General features: G+C 37.9%; 1 protein-coding gene across 1 annotated transcript in view; it reads left to right on the plus strand.

Annotated features, from left to right (window-relative positions):
- LOC145989222 (unconventional myosin-XIX-like) overlaps positions 1-20500 on the plus strand; it is a 52340-nt gene that overhangs the window by 30184 nt on the left and 1656 nt on the right. The window contains exons 10-14 of the mRNA XM_083124529.1: positions 464-586; positions 1920-2098; positions 9450-9607; positions 10516-10752; positions 18157-18626. Of these exons, the coding sequence (XP_082980655.1) occupies positions 464-586; positions 1920-2098; positions 9450-9607; positions 10516-10752; positions 18157-18626 (1167 nt within the window). The remainder of the gene's footprint in view (positions 1-463; positions 587-1919; positions 2099-9449; positions 9608-10515; positions 10753-18156; positions 18627-20500) is intronic.

Here is a 20500-nt window from a genome sequence, read left to right on the forward strand (position 1 = left end):
GAAAAATTGCAAATTTTTGACATTTTTCATAAAAATTTAAAATTTTGACTAAAAAGCGCAGCCTGAAGATATTATCCGATCAAATTGGATTTTTTATGGGTTATAAGGACCACCAACCACAAACTTTAAGAACTAGCCGCAGACCGATTTCGAAAAAAACGGTTTTTCGATCCACCCTACTGTACAGCAGCAACTTTCAACAATGGTGTAGAACTACTGATTGTGGTCGGTCTATTGGTTCCCTGTTGTGTTATGTAAGCTTGAAAAATGTTTTGGGAAATAGAGTGAACCATCAGTAAAAGAATGATTGGATTGATTTTGTTTATTTTACTTTGCTTTTTTCTACCACTTTTGACTAATCATGAACAATAAACAACTAAAATATATATTTTTTTGTAATTTACAAGTGTTTATATTATAAGAATATTGAAACTATGTGAAGTTCTGTACTATTTACTTGCAGATCCCATCAGATTTTATAGAGCTCCTCTCAGGGTGTGGAAACATGTTTGTGCACAAGATATTAGAAGGTGTGCAGAATGCAGACATTGATAGAAAAAAACATACTGTTCTTGCAAAATTCAAGGTATGTTGTTTTCTTCTTTTGTTACATGCATTACTTTTAGAACTTGGTACGCTATTTCTTTTTAAGAACTTTCCACTTGTCCTCACACTGCAGGGTCACCAACACAATTTTTAGGTTTTCCACTGAGAATTGAACCAAGGACCACTTGCACCAAAGGCAAAGATAATATGGTTTAGAATTGATTGATTGAATTAGGTTATTTTACATAACCTTTCTGCCACTTTTGGCTAATTGCGATGATAAGGGTGAGTAATGATATGATGAAATTGATGAAGGGACATTCACAAAGAACACTCATGCCCAGGTTGGGATTCGAACCCATGACCCGTGGCTTCATAGCACACTGTGCTAACCACTCCACCACGGAGGTCAGCACAATGTGGTTTTGTGACTAGGTTTATCACTGTAGGGAGCTGAAATTACCCTGCAGCCTTATTTAGGCTGGGTTTGTGGTTGCATTCATCACAGAGGTAAGCTCTCTTCCAGTGCTTGCGAGCAGATGTGCCAGTGGGATTGAGGTATTGTGTGGTTAATTGTTACCAAGAACGAGTGATCATGTGGTTGTTTCGTGGAAGGTGACAGTGAAATCAAGGCTTCGGTTGTAGGAGTGATAGTTTGTTGAGGCCAATGGATGTTTCACCCAGATATTCCAACACTTAAATGAACCTTTCTGACCGCGTTTAAATGACCCTTTCAGAACATATCCAGAAATTTTGTACTGGACATGCCCCTGATTTTGATTGTTCTTTCACGAATTTAAATTTTATGGCTGTGTCAATCAAGGGGTCCCAGGTTCGATATCCAGTGTAGGCACATTGCACACTGGTTGGGATCCAACTTTAAGCTGTAGGCCCAGTTCCAATTAGTCTCTCTGTACATAAAGTGGATTTAAAACAACCAATCAAAAAAATCTTAATTTATGGCTGTACCATATCACCAAACTTCTGCATAACCTAATGGCTAGCACTTTCACCTTTGGTGTAGGGAGTCCAAGGTTTGATCCTGAGCAGGGGTTCCAAAATTTCGGTGTTGACTCAGCATCATGAGGACAATTGAGGAGATACTTAAAGTGAAAGTAGTGGACTCCAGTCTCGAAAGCCAGAATACACTAGCAATCGAACTCGGTGTACTGACCACTCATCACCCAATGAAAAGCTGCTTGGTAGATCTTGGCCATCAAAGGGCTGTTGCTTCATGGAGTTTAGTTTAGCTGCAAAAAGAATGCTCAAGTATAAATTACAATAAACAATACTTAGTACAACCATTTACAGACACAGTGTGACAAAGAAATTGCAATTAAAGTATCATGGTTTCATTTTGCTTCTGCTTCCAGAAATCCTTGGATGAGCTCCTCTCCATATTGGATGCAGCAGATGTGCACTATATTAAGTGCTTGAAGGGGTGTTCGAAGCTGGAACCTGCAGTCATCGAGTCTTCTTTTCTGCGGAAGCAATTACAATCAAGTGGAGTACTGGAGAGTGTTCTGCTCAGTCGACATGGGTTCCAGTTCATGTAAGTTTCATGTAGATCCAGAAATTTATACAGTGGCTGAAACAGTTTGGATACTACAGCAGATGTACCATTGCAGAAATTAAGCGAAAAACAGCAGACTCGAGCAGGACTCAAACCAGTGCTATAGTCCCAAAATTTTCATAGGGTATACACTAACTTTTGTGAAACGTTAAATGGAGACTATATTTTCATTAAAAAATTGTTTCCATTAAATACTAGGTCATTCAAATATGACCAAGACTGACTTTTTTTTTTTACCAAATCCTTTATTGTCAAATACTTATTTGTACATGTCACCCTTCAAAGTACTCCCCTCCAGAGTCCATACATTTTTCCCAACGTTCTGGAAGCATCTTAATGCCCTTTTCATAACAGTTTTTCTGTTGGCTGCATATCCACTGCCGATGATGGCGTCGTTATCCACAAACCGCATGCCTTCCAAGTCTGATTTAAGCCTTCCAAACAGGTAGAAATCACTTGGGGCCAAATCGGGATTGTATGGCGGGTGTGGCAGAAGGTACCATTTCAATTTGCTGAGGGTTGCCATAGTTGTTTTGGCTGTATGAGGTCATGCGTTGTCTTGAAGGAAGGCTACCCTCTTTCCACCTCTCTTCCGCTTGGATCGGATCTTTTCCCTCACTTCTGTTGTCAGGAGTTCTGAGTAATAAGCTGCAGTGACTGTTCTGGCATCTATAAGAAAGTCTACGTGGATAACCCCCTGCCAGTCCCAAAAAAAATCGTTGTCATCACTTTTCCTATCGAACGGGTCCTCCGTGTTTTCTTGGGTCTGGGAAAACCGGTGACTCACGTGGTGACTCCTGGGACTTATTCCCCACGCGCTCTCTTTCCTCTCTGAAGTACGTACACCACTCAAACACACAGGTTTGTGAGAGACACTCTTCCCCATACTGTTGTTTGAGTCTCTGCAAAATTTCAGATGACTGGACGTTTTCTCCAACGAGAAATTTGATCACAATGCTTTGTTCCATGCTCCGCAGCACCTTCTGTTCGCTCATCACTCTAGCAACATTCAGACACGACTGAGCAGGTTCTAACCTGCATGGGAGGGAGGGTGGGGGTTGTGGCTCTATTCTCCCAAGGACACACAGCTGCTGCACATGGCAGGTTGTTTGAAAAAAACAGTCCCGGTCATATATTAACTTCTACAAAATATGTCATTCATGGTGGAATACTATTGATGATGGTGGTATACCCATAATTGGCATAAAAGAGGCACATTACAAGAAAGAAGGCATTTTTAAAGTAAAGAAAATGAAACATGTAGCATGTTGTATTTTATTTTCTTGTTGATGTTACTTTTGTGAATTATCATGCATACTTTTAATAACTTTAGTAATACTTTCAATTACACTAAAAATGGAAAACTTGAAATACACTTATAAAAAAATGAAATAAACAAACAGGAAAAACAATAATTCTGTATTTTGTCATTTTCCCCATGTTTAGAACTGTAATACAACAGACCTCAATTGTCACATTTGACAATTAAGAGCATTTATAGTTTGCTGGGAATTGTTGCGGTAAAGAGAAACAAGAACATTGTTGAGACTTTGTCACGAGACTTACTCGATACTTCAAAATCTCAAGTCATATAAACTCAAACTTGTACATTGGTTTTGATGATAAAAAGCAGTTCTCAATTATCTCACTAGAGTTATGGCTAAATTACATACATACATATAAACCAAACGAAAGCAGAAGGTATACGCTAATGAGTGTTGTTAAACACAGGGTATACAGCATATACCACTGTATACCCTTGACTACAGTGCTGGTTTAAACCTGAGTCTCTGGCATATCCTGCCATTGCTCTACCAACTTTTTAAAAATTGTCATTGCCTTTGTATCTTTTTTAATTTTTTTTATTTTATTCTTCACTTGTCGTCGTGACAAATGCAGACATTAATGCAAATATGTGACTGGTATCATAGCATACTGCATTGGCCACTCCACTACCATTGCTGACTTTTTAAACATGCCTCCACTGCAGAACAAAACTGCAGGTTTCCCACTGAGCTGGGAGTCCTGGAAAAGTTAGGGAAATCAGTTTAGGAGTGAAAAGGTCAAGAAAAGTAAATATTCTCTTTGGAAAGTCCAAGCAAATTGAACCTTTTCTCCTAACTGGTTTTCTTTTTTGTAAATATTTCGTACAAAAATGATCTAGTTTTCGTCACTTATTTTCAACATTATTGAATAAACTTGATTAGTTTGATTAACATGCAAAGTTGAAGACATAACGCTTTTTTATCAGCATTACAAATCATTATAAAGTGGTCTGGAGAGTACCTGGAAAAGTCATGGAATTTGGTTTTGCGAAAATGAGTAAGAATTCTCTTAATGTACCATACTTACATAAAATAAATGTTTAAACAGACAGTTGCTTTTTCAAAAGCCCATTGCAGTCACTTTGTTTCATACATTAATTAATGAGGTTAATTAATATTTAACCCTTAGTTCGCCGCCATAACACATATATTACAAAAAAAAGTATGTCCCTTGTAGCCGCTGTAACACATATGTTACAAACAGCTTTAGATACAATTATCGAGGGTTTGCCACACTTATATTTGTATATTGAGGTTGAAACACTGACAGTTCGTTCGGGAACATGTTTTGCAATCGTGTTTCGAAAATTCCAAATCCCCCACCCCCTCCTTTCTCGGAATATGTCACGTGTTTGGGCTCACCCGAACACGTGTTCGCTCTTCAGTTGACAGACACAATAAATGCTTGGTATTTACGATGCTGTTTTCCTCCAAGCTTCCAACGCTGTGATTTAGTACTGATAAGGCACACATTCTTCTTTGTGTTTAGACCTGGTGATCGAGCTGAAGTAGTGGCGGGGGTGGGGGGTAGGGCAAGGAGACAGGGGATTGGATGAGGTTTGGCAGTGTCAGCTTTCTGTCGCCTCTATGTTAGAAATGCAATGAAGCTTGACGATAGCCAGAGGCTAAAAGCATGAGTCTAAAGCGTGCGTCTATCCAGAAGTATAGACAAAACAAACGATTGCAAAGGCTCCCTTCCCTCCTCTGTTAGGACTAACAAAGGCTTCACCATAAACACTTCGTATCATATAACATCTCATCGATGTTCTCATCGATTTCCCTAAGGCACAATTGTTTCCTTCCGGACATATTTCCAGAAAGAGCCGAGTCAAAAGGGAGAAATAGATTCACAGTAGCTACACAAGATGCAAGTGCGAACGAAAAAAGCAAAAGTTCGGGTTTTCTCCCCAAAGTAGCTGGAGAAGAGGGGGCAAACTCCAAATTTTTATGATTTTTTTCATTGAAATTGGGGGGATGCAGCCCCCGCCCGTAAGCCCCCCGCGGTTGGGGCATCCAAATTTTACATGGTTGCATGCACTGATGTTCTGCCTGCAAAACAAAAGTTATCCGAAGTAGATTGGTCCCATAGTGTCAGTTATAACAATTTTATGAATAATATGCAAATTGGCTAAAATTCGCTAGAGTATTACGTTTTGCCTTATTATTCAAATTGTATTGCACCCACGAACATGAATCAAATTTCATTCTGTTGCGGAAGGTCCATTCTTTGAAAAAAAAAAGCAAAAGTTTAGGTTTTCTCCCCAAAATAGCTGGAGAAGAGGGGGCAAACTCCATATTTTTATGATTTTTTTCATTGAAATTGGGGGGATGCAGCCCCCGCCCGTAAGCCCCCCGCGGTTGGGGCATCCAAATTTTACATGGTTGCATGCACTGATGTTCTGCCTGCAAAACAAAAGTTATCCGAAGTAGATTGGTCCCATAGTGTCAGTTATAACAATTTTATGAATAATATGCAAATTGGCTAAAATTCGCTAGAGTTTTACGTTTTGCCTTATTATTCAAATTGTATTGCACCCACGAACATGAATCAAGTTTCATTCTGTTGCGGAAGGTCCATTCTTTGAAAAAAAGCAAAAGTTCCGGTTTTCTCCCCAAAGTAGCTGGAGAAGAGGGGGCAAACTCCACATTTTTATTTTTTTTTCATTGAAATTGGGGGGATGCAGCCCCCGCTCGTAACCCTCCCGCGGTTAGGGCATCCAAATTTTACATGGTTGCATGCACTGATGTTCTGCCTGCAAAACAAAAGTTATCCGAAGTAGATTGGTCCCATAGTGCCAGAGTTATTACGATTTTTCTCCATTATGCATACGAATTCAAATTTCCCGCTCAAAGCCTCGGCGACACTGGGCTTACTTTCGTCAGACCGTGCGGCGTACTAAGGGTTAAAGTTTGGAACATTTGCAATTTTTTATCAATCAGTGGACTGTATGATAGTATCAGTAAATTTCATATCAGTCCATTTGTACTTTAAGGGAGAATTTACACCTAAGACACATGCAACATGCAACTGAGTGTTTCACACCGAAGAGACAAGATGCACGCGGCAAGCGACACTTGGTTTCTTTGCTCAGTTTGCATGATGGTACCGATATAATTGCATTAATCAGTTTATTAGTCACCCGAAAATAACGTAACGAGACATTGTTACATGTAAACTGCGTTGTAAAATTTGTGCAAGTTATTGAAACTTGGGAGAGGCATGTTGTGCACAAGAGAACTGAGAATTAATATGCACTGAAATCAGACTGTATACGCTAGACTTTTCAGCCTGAATAAAGCGAATACCTAAACACTAGAGAAATAGTTCTCAACCTTCTTGAAACCATGTCACGGTATTCTTTTTAAGTCAATGCCCTTAGCCGAAGAATTTTCCTCGTAAATCTTTACAGTATTGAAGATTTTATACATGAATTAACATGTACCTATGAAATTAAATAGTGAAAAATAAATTCTAGCATAATCATAAGAGTAAGAATAGTTTGATTACGTGTGTATATTTGTTGACAAATATAAAAATATGGAAGACAAAGTGGTAACGTCGTCTCCTTGTAATTAAGTGATCCCGGGTTCGATAACCAGGGAGGCACTGGGCAGATCCAGTTCTGATTAGTCTATTTGTGCATAAAATGGACTTAAAAAACGAAAACTAACAACTCAAATATGATATTGGGATTATGATAGTTGTCAACCAGTTTCAGCAGAACATTTCACAGCTCAGTATAGTTGATACGAAGGCACGGTATAGGGTCGCGGCCCGGTGGTTGAAAAACAATGCACTAGAGTACTTAACATGTTGACTAATATAGTTTGGACTAAAGTGCCTCCATAAGCTGACTTTTTCAAATAAAAGCAGTCGGGTAAATGGCCAAAACACGGCCTCTTTTCACGATGTTGAAGGCAAATTACAACCGTTAGATAACTGCGTCAAAAAACTTGATAAAGCGAAATGAACGTTGTGTTTAAATCTTAAAACATTGTTAAAACATTGTACATATCGATAATTTATTATATCAACAAATTAGATGATCAAACATAATGCCGGTTGTGCTCTCTTCTAGAGTCTAAATACAGCTCGTTGGAATGAAGCATTCGCTGCGCATGCACGAACAACAAACTGAAGCAACACGATGCACGGTATTGAGAAAACATCACAGTCCGAGAGGCACATAAGCGACACGCGACATGTGCATCTTGCTGTCTCTCTTCGGTTCGAAAGGTTGCATTGATTATTGGCTTCCAAGTGACACGTGTTTCGTGTTGCATGTCACGTGTTGCGTGTCGCGTGTTTCTTCGGTGTGAATTCTCCCTAAGTGTCACGGTGCAGTCAGTAAAGCAAGGCATCTGGCTGCCACATGGGAGACCAAGGTTCGATTCCTGAAGAAGGTGATGACAATTCCTGCATAAGCAGCTCTGGGGTATACCCAGCCTCTGATAAATGTTTACGGAGGAGGGTGGTAAAAGTGGCTGGAGTGTGTGCCCATCACACGACCTTCAAAAAAAACCTAATGAAACTTCAGTGTAGATGTTTTCATTTGTTGAATAGCACAGCCAATGTCTTCTACTTTGATCAGTATATTGCTACATGAAAACAGTACTATAGCTCTCGCCATGAAAACAGTCCAGTCAAGGTCACGCCACCCACCTACAGTGTTGCCAATAAGCAACAATTTCAACCGACAAAATCAACCACATACGTAAATGCACGAAGTGTCGACTGAGCAGCTTAGAAGAAGCGTGGCAACCCTGTAAAATTACTACACTCTATGGTGTAAATACATTACTTCAGATTTCTAGAATTAACTTTCCTCCATATAAAACTAAGAAATAATATGAAATATATGTGCTCATAATTTGTCCTCTATGCCTCTGTCACTTTGCTTTATTGACTTTTTGTTTAAATTCCTCAACCTTATGCTGCACAAACCAAACCGAATTAAAGTGGTGATGGTCAATTTTGGAAACACATGTCTTTGAACTTGGCTATAAAGGCAAAGATATGAAAGTATGCGGACCCTGCTCCCCCCCCCCCCCATGTGCCTTCATAGTCTAGGGTACCTTAACCGTTGCTGCGATAAAAGTGAAAATATTCAATACTTAATAATCAGTATTTAATACAGTAAACCCTCGTTAACACGAATCCCAAGGGACCGAAAAATCAAGAGTTCGTGTTAAAAAAAAATCGTGCTAACCGGGGACTCAAATTTTATTGTTGCAATACAGTTCTTTCTACACATTAACCATTTACAATAAGTATTATGTATTTAATTATTGTAGATAATGTAGATTTGGCAATTCTATACTGTTCAGCAATTGTCGTTTTGTTCAATACACCACCGTCTACTTCCTCTAGGATTCTCAGTTTTGTTTGCAAATCTGCTTCTTCTTGGCCATGACTCCCATCTTACTGCTTGCAATTTGATGTTACTCGTACTGGCTATGTTTTAAAGAATAGAAAAACACATCTGAGCAGACAACTGAATTTGTTGGTTAAATACGTATCAGCTCATTGTTGCCGCGATGATCGCGATTGTCGAGCAATTGCATCCAAGTTTAAATCTTGATGTTACTCGTACTGGCTATGTTTTAAAGAATAGAAAAACACATTTGAACACATTGTTGATCTGAATCTGTTGGTTACAATACTGTATAAGTTGATCGTTGACAAGATGATAGAGATTGTTGAGCGATTTCTTACATACCTAGCAGAGGAACGACAGAAGAACAACAGAAAAAAATTATGAAAAACTTTGAAAGTTCATGTTAAATAAGATCTAATGACACAACGGACTAAAAAAACAGTTCATAATTCGTGGTAACCGAAATTCGCCTTAACTGATAAAACTTTCTATAAAATATAATACATCCCTGCCGGGACCAACATTTTGTTCATGTTAACCGAGTGTTCGTCTTAAGCGAGTTTGTGTTAATGAGGGTTTACTGTAATAACCTCTTTAGTAATACAAACCCTGTTTTCTCTATTGTAGGATGACATACCCAGAGTTCCAAGTAAGGTACCACTTGAAGAAGAGCAAGCAGGAAGTGAATTTGCCCATAGTAATTGTTAATAAGGAAAATTATCCACCGGTTACTCCCCCGGGTTTATCGAGAAGACGGAGTACATCTATGGAGAAATCTATAAAGAGTATGCTTGATTTTGTATGTTTAGATTTAAATGTAGGAACTTGAGTTTTGTATTTGAAGGACTTTCAAGGAGAGGGGGAAAACAATGGGGTGATCAAACATCAACCTGGAAGTTTACTTTCTGCAGGCTAACAGGGTTGTGGTGCATAGGCAATCCTTTGCAATGGTGTCTACTTCATATGGCACACTCAGTCTCTCGCACTCACTCACTCACCAATAGGCGTGGTTGGAAGAAGAGCTTTAGGTTGAATCTCGACCACAAATGAGTTGACCACTTGCAAAAGCCACTCTCTGAAGGATAACATTTTTTTCAACAAAGCTGTGTATGATGGACTCTATTGTGCTACGTTTCTTTCCAGTTCCATCATCTTCATTGTTCTCAGTTCACTACAAATACTGTGAATCTGTAGATCACAATAAACCTTGCAACTGTCTTTCTCCACAGCACAAATACGGATGCACAGCATCACACAAAGCTGTAAACTTCTTCACTAATGACAATGTTGCAGGAGATTGTCAGTTATCTAACACGACATGTAAGAAAAATAAAATTGAGTTTCTCAACATTGTTATAGTACTGTGTAAACAAAATTAGCAGGGTTTATAATCAAAACTTTGTGATGGCTATGTGGAAATGATTACATATAATGGGTTTCCAAAGTTAAGGAAAAATATTCTGCAGCCATGAAACTCGTTAAAATATCAAGTTTAAAAACTTACCAATGTTTTTCGTCCAATTTTAAAGGATTGGTAGCAGTTTTTTCGAACATAAATATATATTTGTAGCAGTTGACCAATTAAGTAAAGGGGCACCAAAATGACATTTTTGGAATATTGGTCAGATAGTGGGGTTTTGCATGTGGTCAACTCCATAATGTACAATTTGAATTTTTTGTGTCATATTTACAGACAGTCCATTCCAAGAAATAATACACTGCCAGGTTATTTTGAAGTGCATATTTAGTACGGAAAACCTTGGTTCCTTAATCCAATTTGGTAAAACAAGATTGTTTCTGAAGGAGGAGGCTCTCGTACACCTGGAATCGTTCCGGAACTATTTTCTATCCAGGTCAGCGAGGGTTATCCAGAGAGCATGGAGGAGATTCTGCTGCAGACGAGAAAATGCAGCAGTCGTAATTCAGAGAAGTAAGTTTAACCTTCAACTGCTATTCATCTATTCTCTAGCTTACACCACAGAGTCTACAGCTGTTGATATTGATGTATGTCATGTAGGGATGGGACCGATTAATCGGTACTCTATTGGTATCGGCCTATATAGGCATATTGGTGTATCGGTAAAATTACCGATCCGATATATCGATAAATATCTGATAATTTAGTGCTAAATTCTGCCATTTTGTTGTAATTTTTATGGATAATCTCCATGCCCTAATTTCTAAAAAAGTAAATGTCTAAATATGCAATTTCTTTTTCACTGCAGTCACCTTGAAACACACATTTATTAAGGAGGTCAATGAACCTTTGAGATTCTTCAAGGACCATTTCTAATTTTATATCGGATCGGCAGAATATTGGGTATTTGTAAATTTTATATTGCTACTTTATCGGTATCAGCCAAAATTTCATATTGGCCCATCTCTAATGCCATGTGATGCAGTTTCTTCTCACATATAACAGGGGTGAAAAATGGTCAGTATTGACGATAAAAGTCAATATTTTAACTATGTCTGCATTTGTGATTTTTCATTTTAAGGGGGGGGGGGGATACATGGTGTTTTTCCAGTAAGATGACATATTTTTTCGAGTTCACTTCAAGATAAGATATTGTGGTTATAATTTTTTTAGGAGCAACTATTTTTTCCATTTTGTAACGAGAAAAATTTAAACGCAGTAGTACAGTTCACCATGTTATGTTACGTTACCAAGTTACCTGTGTTTACCTTGTGTTAATCTTCTATTTGTTTGTTTGAAAACACGTAGAGCGATAATAAAAACCTGTCTCATCATCACAAAAAATATTACTTTTATGGTCAATAGAAAGTATATATGGGGTGTTGGAAGTCAGATACTATAAATTTTCACTTTTAAATTAATGATTCCTTGATAGATTGTAATTAAACTGCCCAGTAATTTGTCAGTATTTTTATTTTGCTCACTTAAGTCACTTACATTTTTCCCTTTGACTAGTTTCCATGCCTAAGTTGATAATGAGGCATTAAGAGCTGCTTTATCATTAGCTGACCTAGCTGTATTTCCTATTGTTCCATCTGAGTTTGTTATGTGGACACTTTGAGCAAATTGATAAAGATCATTCTCATTTATACAGGATCAATCTCTTAAAGAATACGAAAAAGACGTTAAAAACTGTACTTACGTATGCGAGTATGTTGTTCCTAAAGCTACCTCAGTTTTCAAGCAGTGACAGATGACGTTGCTCAAATAGACAAAATCACCTGGAGTGCACTGAGTTTATCTAATCATGATGTCTCCACTGGGGAGTCAAGTTCAAGCCTTGGCTCGGGCATAGGTATTCATTTATGAGTATCTAGTCCATTCATTTATTTAATCAAATCGTCATACAAATACTTTGATTAGAATACTTTTATAAATGTAGCGTATTTGTGATATAATTCAAGTATCTATGAAACCTTGCTGTGAAGGTATGTTGTATGTATTATTGCAGTCATATCTTTTGAATACTGGCATTTAAAATAATAATGCCATTTGAGTGAACTAACATGTTAATACTACCATGATTTTTTTAGAAGAAATTTGTAATTTTTAACATCATTCATCACGAACAAAAGTGTCAATTATATATTTTTTTTTAAAATCAGATCATAATTGTATTTACATAATCATGTTCACAACAAAACTAACTAACTAACTCTCTAGCCTTCTTAAACCCGAAGGTTCATGGCTGCAGCAACACAGGCCTTCCATCTGTCCCTATCTTGAGCAAGATCTATATACTCTTTTCCATCTCTACCGATTTCCTTTAGGTCCATCTCAACGTTGTCCCTCCATCTTCGTCTTGGCCTTCCTATAGGTCTCTTACCATCAGGTTTCCCAGCAAGAATCCTGTGAACTCCTCTTTCCTCTCCCATTCGTGCCACATGGCCTGCCCACCTAAGTCTTCTTGATTTAATTATTCTAATAATATCTGGACATGAATACAAATTATGTAACCTTCTCCACTCACCTGTCTCCTCATCCCTTTTAGGTCCAAATATTTTCCTAAGGATCTTATTTTCAAATACTCTCAATTTGTGTTCCTCTTTCAATGTAAGGGACCAAGTTCCACACCCATATAATACTACAGGCAAAATTAATGTTTTTTATATTTTAACTTTTAGTTTCTTAGATATTAAATGAGAAGACAAAAGTTTATGAAGAGAGAAGTAACATGCATTAAGCCTACTTTTTATTTCCTCTTTCATATAATTTTCATTTGTTAATACAGGGAGGTTATTTCAGTCGTTCACCGCCAGCGTGTCGGCCGTTCGGCGGGCTCTTCATGCAACAGGTCCCGGCAAATTGCATTCAGGAAGTCCGTAACAGAAACCGCTTGTTTTGTAATGTTTCCACTTTTCACAATTACAGTTACAATTACAATTGAAATAAGCACGTACCTTGTCGCAAGGATGCTGTGTGTGTGTGGAAAAGGTGTCCTCCCAAATACAAATATTTCTGGCACCTTATTTCTGACAGAAAATCTTAGATTAGACATCGTTACTTTATCGTCAGTTGTCAGAAAGGGAAGACAGCATCCCGGCGCATAAAGCAAACCGAAAGCGTAAAATGATATTTAAAAGTAATAATAATGATGATCACTAACCTCCTGTGTTATAAGAGATGTTGAAAATGACCTCCTTTAACAGCAATACAACACGTTTCTTAGGTTCAAGAGATCCTGTCTATCGTAATTCCCTGACCACTTTTCTGCAAGAATTCGTTTTCACGTAATTATCGTACATAAAAACTCTCTGTTCAAGACTATATTTGTTTAACGACATAACTAATGAATGAATAACAATTAACACACAATAAAGCACTGGCCATGAGTAGCACATTACAATAACACAGTATAAGCAACACGTGTACTGATAAATGCAAACAGAAGTGAACATGAATGTACACTGACGTCTGGTAGCCGACAGTGTTGCTAACCATTTTTCGGCAATGTCCCTACAGACGTAGTCAAAATGTCCCTACAGACGTAGTCAAAATGTCCCTACAACTGACCAAATGTCCCTACGCCAAGTAAAGCGACTAAAAAAATTATCACCTCATGAGCATGCAAAACAGAAGATAAAATATACACATTTACTTACCAAATCTTTCTGCTCGGTGCTTCCACAATTAATGAAGGAGCGAATTTACATTTGCCTATCCTAACTTAACCTAACCGTACCTGGAAGCGGCCCCGGCACCTACCCAGCGTCGAATAACATGGGTACCTGGGGGAAACCCTGGGGGGTAAAGGCGGTCAGGGGCGTGATGCTGATCACATCACCCCCACTCACGACCGGATCAAGAAAGTGTGGGGCGTTACCCTCACACCCCCTATACGCCTTCATGGCGTGGTGCTATGCACAGGGGAACACTTTACCTTTTTTGTACCTGAATGGTTCGTGGGGCTATCCGTCAATGGTTTGTTGGGCTACCTGTTTTTCGAGCCCAAATTTTAACTATGTTTGCCTTGCCTAACCTAACTTAACCTAACCTTACCGAGAATGCTCAGTGGGGCTATTCCTGAATGGTTTTGCAGTAATTGTGATTACGAACCGATAAAAAATATTTTTTCGTAGCACTTTAACATCATCGAAGACGCCATTTTAGTATCCTGTAATTTTATGATTGATGTAATGTTGCCAAATTTACCTGTAATCAAATCAGTTCTTCTACATCGTGATTGTCGCTGTCACATGTAAGCACGTTCTTTGGGCAATATACTGAAATGAATAAGTTTATTAATTAGCCCTCCTGCACACTCCACCTAACAATCTGTATAACATTAACAACTTTTTTACTGTTCTCTTCCGCTATTCTTACACAATCCATGCTCTCCAAGTATGAAATCAACAGTGTGGCAATGCTGTAGACAGCGTAACTAATTGTAATTTGTTCATATCAACAAATATGGCTACCATACTTGTATACGGAGAATCATTGCGAGAATTGAAATGCTTATTTTACAACTTCTACACGTTAATTAACATTTTTTCCCCCTCACCCCAACATGTTAACTTGAGATAAATCATCACGAATAATTATTTCGTGAGTATAAGACGTAGCATAGAAATTACAGAAGGGTCCGGTATTGTAAATTCTTGCCTTAATGAATAATAGGGGTGTGCGGGACAGAATTTTTTTAAATCCCGACATTCGGGACTGAAAAATTTGCAATTTCCCGACCAAGTCGGAAAATTTTCGGGACGGGAAATGTTCGAAATTTCCCGAAGCACTGGAAATCTCGAATTTTACAAGTCATTTTCACTTTAAGTGATTGTTTTTGCATTTCTAGAATAAAAACTTACAATTTTCGATAAGTTCCAGAAACTTACAAGGCAGAAAACGTCGAGAATTAACGACTTTTTAAAGTAAAGGATCCCGCACACCCCTAATGAATAACGTTGAGTCGTTTACTGTTGATTATGTTATTTGAAGTGATACATGCTGCTGCTGTGCAGAGATAGATGTTGGTTGGTGATGCTGTATTTCCTGCAGTCTTTAACAATTCTGGTCCCATTTTATTTCCCTTTTTTGTTTTTGTATCACTTAACATTGAAAATATTCTTTCCGTTTCCGCTTTAGAATGTGGCAATGTTAGCACTATTTTCGCGAGAGTGGAAATGTTTTCAAAAAGGAACTTGCCTTGAAAGTTTTTGGCAACCGATAACATGTTCCAAAATTCTGATGGAGATTTGTTAGTTAGTTCTTTTTTCTCCTCTTCGCTAAAGTATCCAGATAAACTAATTCATAAAATGTCATTTACCAAGATTGAAAAAAGTACCTACGTTTTCCCTCATTTGGCAAAATCTGTCCCTACGTTCCTACGCGGGCGAAATTTAGTGAAAAGTCCCTATGCTTAGGGACATGTCCCTACGGTTGGCATCACTGCCGACACGTGCAGTATGAATCGCCCTCTCGCGGCTGACAACTCACCCAACCCCCGATAAGCTGCCGGCGCTGTCGCGACAACTGAGGATAAAGTAGCGATGTCTAATCTAAGATTTTCTGTCAGAAATAAGGTGCCAGAAATATTTGTATTTGGGAGGACACCTTTTCCACACACACACAGCATCCTTGCGACAAGGTACGTGCTTATTTCAATTGTAATTGTAACTGTAATTGTGAAAAGTGGAAACATTACAAAACAAGCGGTTTCTGTTACGGACTTCCTGTAATGCAATTTGCCGGGACCTGTTGCATGAAGAGTCCGCCGAACGGCCGTCACTCTGGCGGTGAACGACTGAAATAACCTCCCTGTATTACTCCTAAGTATTTGAATTTGAAAACTGGTTCAAACGAGTTTTGATTATTACCTAACACTTGGTTTCGGCCTGTGAGCATATATTTAGTTTTCTCTTTGTTAACTTCCAAACCTATCTCTTGAGCATTTTTGAAAAATATTTTAGCATTATTCTTAATTGTATTTATATCATCCCCTAATAAGTCTACATTATCTGCATATGCTAACAACTGAGTCACACCATTTAATTTTATTCCTTCTTTAGTTTCTTTTACCTTCCTAACAGCATATTCTAAGGCAAAATTAAAGAGCAATGGAGATAATGCATCTCCTTGTTTTAATCCATCATGAATTGTAAATTTGTCAGACATATTAATACCCACACGAATTTTACTTTCTGTTTCACTGGTGCATGCTTTTATCATACTAACAAGCTTCTTAGGTATTCCAAACTCTACTAATATATTATATAATTTATTTCTTTTGACCGAATCATATGCTTTTTTGAAATCAATGAATAGCTGATGGACATTTTGATTATATTCCCACTTTTTTTCAAGTGTCTGTCTGATGTGAAAAATTTGATCTGTAGTTGATCTGTTACGTTTAAATCCACATTGATAATCACCTATAATTTCATTAGCATATGGGGTTAGTCTTGTTAAAAGAATGTTAGATAATATTTTATATGTTGTTGAGAGTAATGAAATTCCACGGTAATTATTGCAGTTCATTATATCACCTTTTTTAAACACAGGAACAATTATGTATTCTTTGCACTGTTGAGGTATTTCTTCTTTATTCCATATTAAACAAATTAATTTATGAATTTGACATATTAACGAATTTCCACCATATTTAATTAACTCAGCCGGTATTAAATCAATGCCAGGTGCTTTGTTATTTTTTAGCCTTTAAATAGCATCTTTAACTTCAGTCAAGTTAGGTTCTGGAACTAAAGGTTCTGCTGTGTGCACTTCATTTACTTCTGATTTATCTCCTACATGAACATTTAAAAGGTCATTAAAGTAGTTCTTCCATCTATTTAGAATATCGCTTGGGTCAGCTAGAAAATCACTGTCTTTATCTTTTATCAAGTTTACTTTAGGTTGCCACCCCTTTCTAAATTCATTTACACCTTTATATAAATCTCTGATATTTTTGTTTTTGCTGTTTGTTTCAATTTCGTTAATTTTGCTTTTCAAGTAATCTCTTTTTTTTACTTCTAAACGTGCGGTTAACTTCTCGCTTTATTCTATTATAATTGCTTAGATTTGTATCATCAGAGTTATTTAACCACCTAAGTCTAGCCTGATTCCTTATTTCTATTAGATTATGACATTCATTATCAAACCATGGCTTACACTTTCTCGGTTTATGGTATCCTATACTTTCTTTAGCTGCTGATTCTATTGCATTACGTATGTGCTCCCAATTCTTATTTACATCTGTTTCATTTATATTTTCATCATCATTTAAATCCTGCAAAACATCAAATCTATTTGACAGTTTAATTTGGTAATCTTTCTTAATTCTTTCATCAGCAAATTTTCCTGTATTAAATTTTAGAACTTTTAGATTTTGTTGCTTATGATTTATCACTGAGAGTCTTTCTCTTAATTTAGCAATTACTAAATAATGGTCACTGGCACAGTCAGCTCCTCTATGTGTACGAACGTCAATTATACTAGTATGCCTTCTCTTATCAATGAGAATATGATCTATCTGATTATGAGTTTTACCATCTGGAGAAAACCGGGTATATTTATGGATATCTTTATGTATAAAAGTGGTACTTTTCACAATTAAATTCTTTGAGGTTGCAAAAGTAATCAATCTTATACCATTATCATTACTTAATTCATGAAGACTTTCTTTACCAATCGTGGGTTTAAATGTCTCTTCTTTGCCAATCTGTGCATTACAGTCACCTAACAGAATTTTCATATCATACTGAGAAAATTTATCAAAGACCTGTTCTAACTCTGCATTGTTCACAACAAATAGTACAATATACAATTTTATCTTTTTTTTTTAAAATTATGGCTTGTAGTGTATGAATCACTGTTAGTAATAAATTAATAATATGTTTCTATTTATTTATTTAAATGTAGAATTCCGATGCTGGAAGGTTCGAAGAGAGTTTCTGAAGGTTAGAAACATGACTGTCAAGATACAGAGATGGTACAGAAAATGGCGCCAGGAAAATGAAGATTCGGACGAGTTTGAAAGTGTTTTGGGAACCAGTACTTCGAGCAGCATGTTCTGCAGTCCCTTGCCTGCGAATACCAAAAGCTCTTCTTCTGTCAATGGTGACATCAGTTGCCCCTGTTCACCTTTGTGTAAGTGTTGCAATGAGGAAGACTTGTCATGCTTCTCTGTGGACAACGAAGCATCTAGCATCAGCGGTTTGAGACCAAGTGAGCTTTCACTCTCTTCGTCGTGCTTGAAGACTGTGCAGTGTCCTCGTGAGGAAGATCCAAGGTTTAAGAGGACTGCCCTGCCAATAAAACATCCCAGAAAGAAGACTATTGCGTTTATATTTTTTGGTCGAGGCATCATCAGCAAGCGGCGTCTTCCTCAGGTAGAATTTACAGTGCTTAGGTATTGATTTGAGTAACATATACCTTGTATGGTATCGTACAGGGAGGTGCATGAGAAAGTAGTCTTGGTCCATAACATAACATAAATTCACAGATTATATACTGACTGGTAATTTCAGGAAATATGCATGAATTTTTGGCAGTACTAATGCTCAGTATAACTTAACCCTTAGTACGCCACGCGGTCTGATGAAATTAAGCCCAGTGTCGCCGAGGCTTTGAGCGGGAAATTTGAATTCGTATACATAATGGAAAAAAATCGTAATAACTCTGGCACTACGGGACCAATCTACTTCGGATAACTTTTGTTTTGCAGGCAATACATCGGTGCATGCAACCATGTAAAATTTGGATGCCCCAACCTTGGGGGGGGGGGTTTACGGGCGGGGGCTGCATCCCCTGAATTTCAATGAAAAAAACATAAAAATGTGGAGTTTGCCCCCTCTTCTCCAGCTACTTTGGGGAGAAAACCGGAACTTTTGCTTTTTTTTTTTTTTTTTCAAAGAATGGACCTTCCGCAACAGAATGAAACTTGATTCATGTTCGTGGGTGCAATACAATTTGAATAATAAGGCAAAACGTAAAACTCTAGCCAATTTGCATATTATTCATAAAATTGTTATAACTGACACTATGGGACCAATCTACTTGGGATAACTTTTCTTTTGCAGGCAGAACATCAGTGCATGCAACCATGTAAAATTTGGATGTCCCAACCATGGGGGGGGGGTTACAGGCGGGGGCTGCATCCCCCCGAATTTCAATGAAGAAATCATAAAAATGTGGACTTTGCCTGCTCTTCTCCAGCTACTTTGGGGAGAAAACCCAAACTTTTGCTTTTTTTCGTTCGCACTTGCATCTTGTGTAGCTACTGTGAGTCTTTCTTCCCTGTTGACTCGGCTCTTTGTGGAAATATGTCCGGAAGGAAACGATTGTGCCTTAGGGAAATCGATGAGCTGTTATATGATACGATCTGTTTATGGTGATGCCTTTGTTAGTCCTAACAGAGGAGGGAAGGGAGCCTTTGCAATCGTTTGTTTTGTCTATACTTCTGGATAGACGCACGCTTTAGACTCATGCTTCTGGCCTCTGCTTATCATCAAGCTTCATTGCATTTCTAACATAGAGGCGACAGAAAGCTGACACCGCCATACCTCATCCAATCCCCTCTCTCCTTGCCCCCCCCCCCGCCACTACTTCAGCTGGATCACCAGGTCTAAACACAAAGAAGAATGTGTGCCTTATCAGTACTAAATCACAGCGTTGGAAGCTTGGAGGAAAACAGCATCGTATATACCAAGCATTTATTGTGTCTGTCAACTGAAGAGCCCAAACAGGTGACATATTCCAAGAAAGGAGGGGGGGGGGGGATTTGAAATTTTCGAAACACGATTGCAAAACATGTTCCCGAACGAACTGTTAGTGTTTCAACCTCAATATACAAATATAAGTGTGGCAAACCCTCGATAATTGTATCTAAAGCTGTTTGTAACATATGTGTTACAGCGGCTACAAGGGACATACTTTTTTTGTAACATATGTGTTACGGCGGCGAACTAAAGGTTAATAGTGTTCTTAGTCCTTCCTGATCAACCTTTGATGTTAGATCTAGGTGGAAGTTAAGGAATGCTCGAAGAATTTCTCGGAAGAACCAATCTTCTTGAGAACAGCTTTATTCATCACCAACCGTTCACAAAACTCCCTGCAACTCTTGCTGAATTTCACCTGTAGCAACTTGTAAATTTCACTCAACTTCATTGTCAAGACATAAGCAAGATTTTCACCTTTCCTATATTTTACATTTTCCAACGTTTTGAGCTTGATCCCCAGAAAAACGTAAAATCAAGTTTCACTG

The sequence above is a fragment of the Lepisma saccharinum genome, chromosome 6 (assembly GCF_977018435.1).
Source record: "Lepisma saccharinum chromosome 6, izLepSacc3.1, whole genome shotgun sequence".
Taxonomy (NCBI): Eukaryota; Metazoa; Arthropoda; class Insecta; order Zygentoma; family Lepismatidae; genus Lepisma; species Lepisma saccharinum.